This window comes from Apaloderma vittatum, unplaced genomic scaffold (genome assembly GCF_000703405.1).
Source record: "Apaloderma vittatum isolate BGI_N311 unplaced genomic scaffold, ASM70340v1 scaffold9934, whole genome shotgun sequence".
Taxonomy (NCBI): Eukaryota; Metazoa; Chordata; class Aves; order Trogoniformes; family Trogonidae; genus Apaloderma; species Apaloderma vittatum.
In genome coordinates, this window is record NW_009710922.1 from 357 (window position 1) to 11,323 (window position 10,967).

General features: G+C 35.3%; 1 protein-coding gene across 1 annotated transcript; it reads right to left on the reverse strand.

Annotated features, from left to right (window-relative positions):
• Positions 1 to 104: 104 nt before the first annotated feature.
• NAE1 (NEDD8 activating enzyme E1 subunit 1) lies at positions 105 to 10,406 on the reverse strand. The gene is given in 19 exon segments (XM_009867451.1): positions 105 to 214; positions 558 to 607; positions 680 to 794; positions 1,212 to 1,304; positions 2,333 to 2,419; positions 2,709 to 2,748; positions 3,011 to 3,086; positions 3,662 to 3,795; positions 3,876 to 3,935; positions 5,173 to 5,264; positions 5,648 to 5,711; positions 5,946 to 6,008; positions 6,584 to 6,693; positions 7,039 to 7,148; positions 8,252 to 8,331; positions 8,629 to 8,700; positions 9,272 to 9,302; positions 10,208 to 10,272; positions 10,359 to 10,406. Coding segments are annotated over 19 exon segments (1,500 nt in total).
• Positions 10,407 to 10,967: the final 561 nt, after the last annotated feature.

The window sequence follows — 10,967 nt, forward strand, 5'->3', positions numbered from 1 at the left end:
TGTAATTCGCAAGTAATGCAGAACAGTCCAGTCCGTGGCAGAACCCCACAGCATTCACAGACACAGCAGCAGCGCCCGTTGGCAGCAAATGTGAGATCTTTAGCCTACAGCTGGAAAGTTGCTGAAGTCTGTGACATTCCACTGTAAATATAGGTGTTATTAAAAATTACAAACTGCCCTGTAATGACTTTGATAACCTCCTGTGCAGCAGCTCCTGTAAAAGAAAAAAAAAGATAAACCAAAACGTAGTTAACAGGTCTAAAACAGATCTAAAAATCAGTAAACACTGCTATTTATCCAGAACTCACTCCACTAGAATTATTTTTAAGTGCCTGGTACAACTCCTAGGAGGCAAAAATGCCTCTCAGTACTTCCCAGTGTAGAAGAGGCTCCTGAAGCTGTTACTTCAAAAGTCAGCTTTACATACACGTGACTACAGCCTGTGATTACACTCTCTGTTCTGACAATACAAAATAAACCAGTGACAATTCTGACTCAAGTATGTACAACAGCAGGTTAGATTGTTTGTATGGACCTTAGAAAGACAGTGACCTTACCTCCCATGAAGGCAGCAACAGCATGTGGCTCAGCAGCTCCGTAGCGGCAGCTGGAGAGCAAAGGAACAGTGAGTATTTTCAGGTTAGTTTTACCAAAGTGACACTTTAAATAAAATACTTACAACTCATGGACATAGTCATCTTTCACTACTACAGACAATCCGTGTTCTTGTAAGAAACCAGTAAGGCATGATCTTAGTTTTCCAATATCATCTTCCACCTGGTAGTTGTAGACACCTGGAAAAGAAGTTAACGTTTCGTCCCGGAACTGTAACACCATATTGAAAGTCAATGGGCATAAATGGCAGCATAAGTGTTTTATTTTTCTGAAAAGATTCTAAGTCAACCCAACTATTGATATTAGACTAACAATAATTGGATATTCTGTTGATGCTACTCATAACGACAAATTATTGTATTGATGAAACAACTTAAAATCCATGCAACCTATTTCAGTGGTACCAATTCAGATAAATGGCTTTAGCTCCCAAAGAGGAAAAATTCTCACTTTAATTTTCACATTCTTAAAGTTACACTGCTATGGAAACAAAAGCACAACTAATGCAGTATTTGTAGTTTATAACTAGTATTACATTAACTACTGAATCTTTGTATTTCTTTTGATGACATTAAGTAGCTCTGGTAGTAACATACCTGGATATCTACCATGCTGTTTATAAAACCTATCTACAGCTCGCAGCATCAAGTACAGCACGACTTCACTGTCTGGATTATCCATGTGGGAAACTGAAAAGAGCAAGAGAACTGGTTAGCTGGTGCAGATGAAACGGGAAAAGCTTTGAATTACTTGAAATCATGTGAAACCATGTGCTTAAACTGTAAAATACACAATGAAAACAAATCTTAACAAAAACCACTTGCAACTGAGAAGCTGAATCAGTAAACTGTCAGATAGGTGATTTTGACTCCAGCATGTATGACAAAACCATATTGTATGTATTTGATACAAACTGTCCAGTGAAGATCTTCGTATTTCAACTCTGAAAGCTGCTATAACATTAAATGGGATATTCCTTGGTTATATTTTTGCAATTTGAAATGCACGCATCGTGTATTTAACTGTAGTGACTGTAATTATTAAACAGGTCTTGTATGTCTTAACATACAGCTCGGTAGTCTTTCTAAATAATAACTACTACTTAAATGACATTGCCTATTACAAATTAATTCAAGGAGATTTCACTGAGACTATAAATGTTACAAAACATACATATGTACACACAAAATGTACACACTTTGTATATACATTTTTTCTAAAACATTCAGAGGACTTGTATAAGCTTAGTTTAAACCAACTTTGATAAAAAGTACTTCAGCTTTTTAAAAATTTACTTATTTTTATGCAGGTTCAAAATAAAATGCAGAATTAACTATCTAGTTTGCTAGTTCACATACTGAAAAGACAAACTGAGAGGAGTCAAGACTATTATTCTCACATCTTTGATCAGGTGAAAGCACCTTTCCAGCTCTGTCAGAATAACTGACATGAAGAAAAGAGAAGTTTGAAGAAAACAGTATTTTATTCATGTGCTATCAAAAATAAAATCTGAAAAAAAAAACACCCAAAGCATGCATCAATCTAAGGTCATTTCTGAACTTTCAAATATCAAACTAAATTCAACATTCTACACTTAAAAACCAAAACATACTTCTAGCTGATGTCAAATTATAAAACTGCATGAAACAGAACATGTAACATCAATTCTTTTTTGATCACAAAACCCTATCAAGCTGGACCAAAAAGAAGTACTTACTGATTTCATCCTTGTTGAAAGTGTTTAAACCATACTCTTCAGACAGAGACCTACATCGTACTACTCGGAGAAAAGCTGCGTTGCTGCCTAAGCGGAGGGTGCAGAAAGGAGATCGTTACCTATTTGAATGTGTCACCAATTACTAAATGTTTTTAAGTCTGTATCTCTGATGTGTTAAACATGAAGGACTAAAACTTTTAATTTAACATTTTTCTTTTTCTTGTTAGCTTACAGTAATAAAATATATTAAATTGCTAAGCACTTATTTGAAAAATCCAAATACTGACTTACTGATTAATAACTACATTATTATTCAAGAGTTTTGATTATTTGATCATCTGCATAAACATAGCAAAAAAAATCCAAGCATACTTACAAAGTAATTTTAATTCTCTCTCTGAAATAGATTCAGGTGCCTGAAAGAGAAAATATACTCATTCCATTGTAAAGTGACTAGTCATTCTTCTAAAGAAAAAAAGATACCTTCATTTGTATGCTGTTTATATGAAAAGTGATAAATAAAACACACCAGAGAAATTTCATTAGAATTCATTTAAGTCTTTTGAAGATAATGAGGCAATTAAGCCTTCTTTTTCCATATTTGTCTCCTGTGACTGACTTCTGCACAGAACACCAGGGTAAAAATATTTCTATCCTGTTAGAATGGCCATACCTTACCTTGCCTAGCGACTGTAACAATTTAACAGCATGGTTACCCACAGCAGCAGCATCCTTCTTTGCTTTTTCACGGTATCTGTTAATAATATAGAAGTCTTAATAATTACAGCATAAAGGCATCGACTTCAGAGTGAAGATCATTTCTTTTTTGGTTTACTACAAAGACAAAATACAAGCCACATGAACAGAAGTGAGCTACCTCATAGCCATGAATGCACTTATTGCCTCGCTGTATGACAGCTCTGCATGGTGGAACTGTTGACCAGATACGGGCTTGGAGACCAGTTAAAACAGAATTCTGGTTTACAAATTAAGGCATCTACCAGTTCGAGCATTAGAGTTTCACTCAGCAGGACAATGATACAAGTTCTTGCCTTTGCTGTCATTATACAGCGTAACTTCCATGAAGCAATAGCAATCAATTATTTCAGACAGAAATAACGTATTTCTATTTTTATATCTATCTTTTTAATGCTATTTGTCACAGTTCTGAGGAATGCACCTCTAAAATTTTGAATAGTAAACATTATTAAGACAGACAATCCTTCTTCTAGCAGAGGTTGTGTTTCAGAATTCTTGCACTTCATGAGGTCTGCAGTTACCACCATTTACTACCATTAGTAACTACTAAAGAAAAAATTGTGTACTTACACATTTTGCAATTTGATAAATTTGTTGGAGTCTGCTATCATATCAGGAATAGTGCCCCGGACAGGCAAGCTTCCTTGCCCCTCATTTGCCACAAATTCTTTTACAGCTCGAACCAAAATCCAGAAGGAGGATGACTGCAAATTCACAAGACACAGTCAGGTACACAAATGGTTTTTATGATGCTTATTCAAGTCTTATGTTAATTACTCATTACCTGCTCTGTGAGATTCATGCAGCAATCATCATTAAAAATCTCTTCAATGCCTCTTGGGATCTATGAAAAAAATAAATTTGGTTTGTATTTGCTTGACTTCAGATTTTTTTAATTATCTCAATACTCATTACACAGGTGATCCAACTCTAAACAACTTCAGAGCTTCACACCAAAATCTCTTTGAATCTTAAGTCTGTGCTTCTGAGCCACATTTCAAATAGCAGCACTGCCATGGAACAAGGCACATGTTTCTCATCAAGATGAAAGTTACAAACAAAATCTTACCTTGATTTCCATCTTCTACATGAAAAGTTTAAAAAACCTGTAGTAGCAGCATCGGCACAAGCTACTATCAGTCCCAGCTGCCCATTTTACCTGCTAGAGGCAGAGCAGCAGAAAGGCCGGGGAAGGGGCTGCAGAAGTGAGAGTGTTTTGACTCCATAACTGCTGCAGTTCTGTCTGGCACATAAACTAAATCAAATCACTAATAGCTGGGGACACAGCTTGTAGTGGCATAGACATCAGCACTACGTTTTACCTTGGCAGATTTAACATGTCTGTCCAAGCAAGGATCAGCACAGTTCAAATAAAAATGGAACGTAATCTAGACAGAATCGCAGAATGTCTTTTCACCTCGTGTGGCTTTTGCAATTTAGCACAGATAAGAGATTAAGGAAATTGAAGATAAATTCTAAACCATGAGTTACTACTTGAGAATTACTTTAACCTGAAAACTTCACTTTTAATGTTCTTAATCAGTTTATTAAAGGAATTTCATAACATGTTTCTTCAAAAGTACTGAATTTGTTCAAAGGTCCCTTACAGCACTTCATTTCTATACAGAATAAATATTACGGCAAGTAGTTTCCACATAGCACAATTTCAACAAATGCCTTCCGAGTCTCTCTCCTAGCAACGTCCTTAAATCAGAGATCATCCACGCCAGTGACTGCTAATTCTTTTTAACTGTAGCAAGCACTTACAGTGTAATCTGTAAAAGAAAACCTGATAAAGTCTAAGACAGGAACACACTACTTAGGAACTTTGGTTATCGACTTATTCTACACTTGAATTCAAGTAGCTTCCCTGCACAAGCAAGGAAATAAAAGAATCTTCTGAAGTTACAGTGCCACCTAGTCCAGGTCTACCTTACTAGATTGATCTAAATTTTAGAAGTTGCACTAATTCCTGTTTTACCCAAACATAAATATTACAAGCATAAGCTACACATAATGTGCTCTGAAAAAATAAGGTAGTTGAAATTTCTTCAATTTTGTCACACAAATGTTTATTTTACCTCTGTGGTATTTAACGCTGTGTTCACATTTTTTATAGCTTCTTCAAAGTTTTCCTCATCTTCTGGGGTCCCATTTTCATTCTTTAAGATACCTGATTAAAAAAAATAATTAAAGTACACAATCCCCTGAACTACATCTTGTTATTTAAGTCTTACCAGAGGAGCTGACTGGCTTTCACTGAATTTGTAGCATAATAACTAAGAAGCAAAAATTTCAATTACCAGTAAGGCATACTGAGAAAACGAATCGTATATACATTCTGCATAGGATTAATCTTCCTGTGACCTTAAAGAGAAGTTACTTATCCCAAAAATTAAGAGTTTGTGTCAGAAAGAGTAAAGTTACATAATCACTAAATTAATGTCAATGGTGGTAAAAAGGCAATTTGGTGCAGTTAATGATAACCTTGAGAAAATGATATTGCCTTATGTATTTCTGCCGGTATGAATAAGTGACTCCTAGGACATACATTACCTTGCCGAATCAGTTGTCTGAAGGCTTCTTTTTCTTTGTAATTCTTAGGCAGCTGGTCACTTTTCTAAATTTAAAAACACAGAAACATTTTGTATTTAAAGTACCTACTACTAACCTTATTATGTTCAGACTGAACTCCAGATTTTGTCATCGTTCACATACATTCACTTGTACTTCAACTAACAATGTTTTTTATGATTCTATCTTGTTTTAGTTGTTACACATCATCAAGATAATAGTTTAGAAAAGACATATCTAAAGTAATAATAGGCTGATGACACACAGTTTTGCAATATACCTCGTTGAACCATTTTGTTAGATACTTGGCTACAATCACAATCCATGGAGTGTGGCTATGGTCCTGCAAATCAACAGCAGAGAAATCTTTGTCAAGTTGAGAAAGGATAAAAACAGAAGACAAATTAAAAATCTATTTTAAATGCAAACTCCTAACATTCCTTGACTATTGTAAAAACACAGCACATGTTCCAGATTTTGAGTTAGAAACAGCATTCCGTAATTATTATAAACCATGTCATTAAATTATTATTCCTTTACTTAAAAGGGTGGCTGAGCCATGTTCCCTGCTATCTTTCTGGAGTGGAACATAAGTTACACACAAACACCATCATTGCAAAGCTCTGCAGCAGCAGGTAATTATAAAAATAAATAAAAATTACAGTAAGGGGCAATCAGTTTAATAAAAGATCCAGTTGTCCAAGAATATTCCTTACTTCCCAAGACCCTCACTTGCTTAAGATTTAGATACAGACTGTATTTGGGGCAGAGGCCAAAAATAGTACCTTGTGACAGGTTCTAGTGTCACCTCTGCTCAGATGAGACTTGGCACCAAAAAACAGCACCTGCCAAGAGTCATTCTCACAAAGTCCGTGTGTTCTACGTCTGCATCTGTCTTAGAGCAAAACACAGACCAACCTTTTTGTCCATATGATCCAAGTCATAAGATTGGATGTGTTCCCTCAGCTCTGGAAATGGCTTGTCCAGTCTCAGATCTTCTAACATATTGTCAGGATGAGATTCAACAACTGTAAAAAAATGACACAACGCATTTCAGTTTTATGTCTGCCCTTCAACATGGAGCTATACATCAAGTGCAGCACATGACCTGCTCAATTAACTGCTTAATTCCAAATTAAGTGGCTTGTGTAAATTAACTTTAATATCAGTATCATCTCCAATTTTACTATTTGTTGCAGTCCATAATTTCTGTGCCTTCCTGAAAGAATGTTCCTAGTGTTAAACTGCAAACTACCTAAGACTTAAAAAATACTAAATGCATCACAAGATAAAAATAATAAAAATCAAGGTGACGTTACCTATTGAAGCTTTAAACCTTTTAAAAAAGTCTTTACCTCAGAAAACCCTCTAACCTGTGTGTTCTTTAATAATGACTCTCATATAACCAACCAGTCCATAAGTCCTACAGACCAGCAGAGGAACGTTCGAATTCCAGAGAACTTCAGCCAAGCGCAGCAACGTACTGAAAGGAAAACACGCATTTATTTTTTCAGATGTACACGAGAACAACTATAAAATTAACTCCTGTACAAATCACTTGTGAAAGAGAAGTTTTCTATGAGAAAACTAGTATCATGATTCTAAGCACATATAAGGTAATTAATACGTGAGTTTATACTAGGTTGAAGACAGATTTATCCATTGGCTTTACTTATATCTAACTTCATCTCCCTAGTGCTCCAAATATCAACTAAACAAAAAACTTCAATGAGTTGTGGGAGAAAGAAGAAGAATTAGATCTGTGTGTGGCACAAATGTAACTCCCAGTAGGGGCAATTCTAATCAGAGTTTTTTTGAACAGCACATAAGAAATACTCTTTATTCACAAATGTCTCCAAGGGAAGCGCCACTTCAGAGGCAAGTTGGCTCTTTTTTTCTGTAAGAGACTATCTCTAGCTCCTCTAAGCAGGGGGAGGGAGAAAATATTTAAAGTACCAACTACAGCCACTTCCTTACAAACACAAAATTTAACTGTTTATCTATCCAGCAACCCCATGCCTCTGGGAAGGCAGCTTGCCTACTGAAACAGAAGCACTCTCTTCTCCAAGAGCTGTCATTTTTCGTCTGTACCATCTCCTGGAAATCAGCATGCAAGAGGCCTCTCGGCAGGAAAAGGTAAAAACAAATAATCACGAATTTCTGGTCTTTGCCAAGTTCATAGAGGCAATATGATTACATAAGTGGGTAAAATAGGAAAAGCTGTACAAAGGATTAAACGCATTTGTAAAAATCTAAAGGCATCACAGATTCTTGTATCTGTTAGGGTTTAACTACGAATACTACTTGCTGGCAATTTTGGACCAGAAATGATTGTGACTACAAAAGAGTATTTGACATAGACAAATACTTCTGGAGGCAGCACCCAGGTGTGGGTGAGGATTCGGAAGAGATGTTAAATGATGGACTGACATATACACATCCACAGAAAAATGTCATTGATTAGTGTAACCTTCCTTCTCAACGAGACAGTTCTGTTTTGCCTAAGTTTTCCTGCAAGACTATGTCTGCAGTTGAAACCTGTTTTTACAGCTGAATGAAAAGAAACAACTTCAGATGATTCGTTACCTTTCTGGTAGTTGTGTTGCAACCACTAAGTTAAACCGATTAAAAAAGGAAGGGTCATTTTCTAGAAGGTGTTCTGGACTCTAGATAATAGGGAAAAAACGTATGTCAGGAAACACTGTGAGAATTTCTGAATACAGAGCAATTCTGTTCAACATTCAATGTGAAGTGCTAAGTGAAAGCTATAAAATTATGAAATTACAAAACAATGTTTAAAATACACAAATTGACCTCTTGTGAATAACTTAAGATCTTTTTCCTCAAATGTTGTTTTATCATGAAGCTACTTAAATTGCAACATTACAAAGGCAATACAGAGCAATTACGTCATTCTTTTATCACATCGTATAACAAGAAGCAGACAACTGAGGAAAACAAACCTCTTCGACAAAGTTTCCAGAAACATCATTATTCAATTCTTGCAAGAGCTCAGTGGCACTCTGGGCACGATTCTGTTTCAGATCAAAACAATATTAGACCTCTGAAAACGTAATTTAAACAGTACATTAGTACTACACATGCTAAATGCTTAAAAAAAAAAGACTCCATCATGTTAGGATTTCTTATTTCAAGTCTTATTTATCTGAAGAAGAAATAAAACTCTAAATATCAGGCACTTGAGACCATTTTTAGTAATATAATTTTATCAATAAAAATTATGGGACAACTGTTTATTAATTCCCAGGAGTTACCTATGCCTTTTGTATGCTTTTGCTTTTGTTATTCTTCCCCCCATCCACACCTCTACTTTTAGCTTTATTCACTCAACCACAATTCTTTTCCACCTTATCCTTGCAAAGGTTTTTCTCAGTCATACTGTATTAATTTCTTCCTTTTAATCTTGCCAGAATTGAGCTTATCTTCTCACTTACAAGCAACTTAAAGATAAGCACAGGTAATTTTGTCAAACAAAAAAATAGATTCTAAGCTATACACAGGTTTTTAGCATTACTCTGACACATTTCAGTATTTACTAAATATTTCAGGCTTTCTATACACCTAAAGTGGCATTTGTTATCTTACCTGACCAATATGGCTTTTTTGTAGAAAGAAACTGAAAGAGACATGAGAAGAATAGTGACATATGAAGTTTTACTTTGAAGAAAAACAACATTAAAGCTACATTTTGTAGTACAATGTCTATTGCTAACTTTCATATACAACAAACCAAGTTCCTTATTAAATGTGCTTCACTTCTCCCCACTACCGTAAATTTTCCTCATGGTCAGTTTCCTAAGGCACCTGAGCCACAAATGTGAAAAATAAGACATGCCAAACTCCTCTAGAAGCCAGGATCACCCTGCCCATTCTTTTTCTCCAGGATAATTAAAGACCTATTAGTACTCATTTCTTCATGTAATGGAATATCCTTCCCCTTCAATATAACACCTGTAACTAGACAGGTATTTGTAAGTATCCACCTGAACCACAGAGAAAGTGATCTATCTACAAGGAGTAAGCACATTATGTTTATGGGATCTGTAGAGGTTTTCATCCTTTCCCTTGCTGCACACAGCCTGAGAAAGCTAATCAATGGCTATGAGTCACAGTTTCACAATGATAAACTAATGATAACTAAGTTATTTTCATCACCAACATTATGGAAAATACACGTAGCCATGCTGAAACACAAAAAATTGTCATATGTCAAGATCACCGCAAGCAAGTTACTTTTCTTATACCGAGCAGACCACTGTCTTTATAAACTCGATGCACGAAGCAAATAGACTTGTAACATAAAAAAAGGAACTGATAAAACATGTAAAATTTAACAGCTAATATCAAAATGATCACGCATGCTGTGTATGTCACAAACATCTAAAATCCCAAAAGACTTTTTAAAGGCCTCTATCTTTTTTACATTATCATGAATTCTACAGGATTTTTAATAAGTATAGGCATAGAACTACTTAGGAAATTCTGTTACTTCTCAAATTGTATTAGAAACTATTAACAAACCTACTTATTTCCGATGTCTTCTCCAGAAACTCGATTCCCATCAACAATTGTAAATGAACCAATACCTTGGGGGGAAAAAAACCTGCTATGAATCACTAGGCATTATGAAATTATCAGATACATTATGAGAAAATACAGAAGAGCTACCTACCAGGTAGCACTAGGTTTTTCAGTATTTCCGTTCCTGTTGCAGTTGCATTTATCACACAAACATGGGCAGATTCTAAAGCTTCTTGTCCATGGTCACCCCATAACCTATATTGGGACAGAAACCAAAACATTATGAAGTTATTTGCAATTGTTAATCCAGTATAAATAAATGGAAAAAATGTAAGCAATCAGAAATGGAGGCTGGCATACTACTTTCCATTCACTATTGGGAGGGGCTAAACAGCACTAACTAAAATAAGCTTTCCTTAAGAAAACTTATTGTGAAAAACTCAAACTTCCTGAAAAGAAACCCAATTTCACTGACATTTCATTTTCCCCATCTTTATACTCTATACCATACAAACGCATGTATCTTTTTCTCTTGTAAGAGAAATTTAACTTTTTAAAAATAAGCATCGGTCAAAACATTTACACAATTTCATCCTAAACCAGAATGCTCTTTTCTTGTAAGTTTTACTATAAGTAACAAAATTTATAACTTTTATAACACAAGACAGTAAAGTTTAGGGATGGAAAACAGTCTGGAAGTTTGGTAAGGTACTTAAGACAGTTATAATATTCAGGCTGAAATCAGGACCTGACTGCCCTC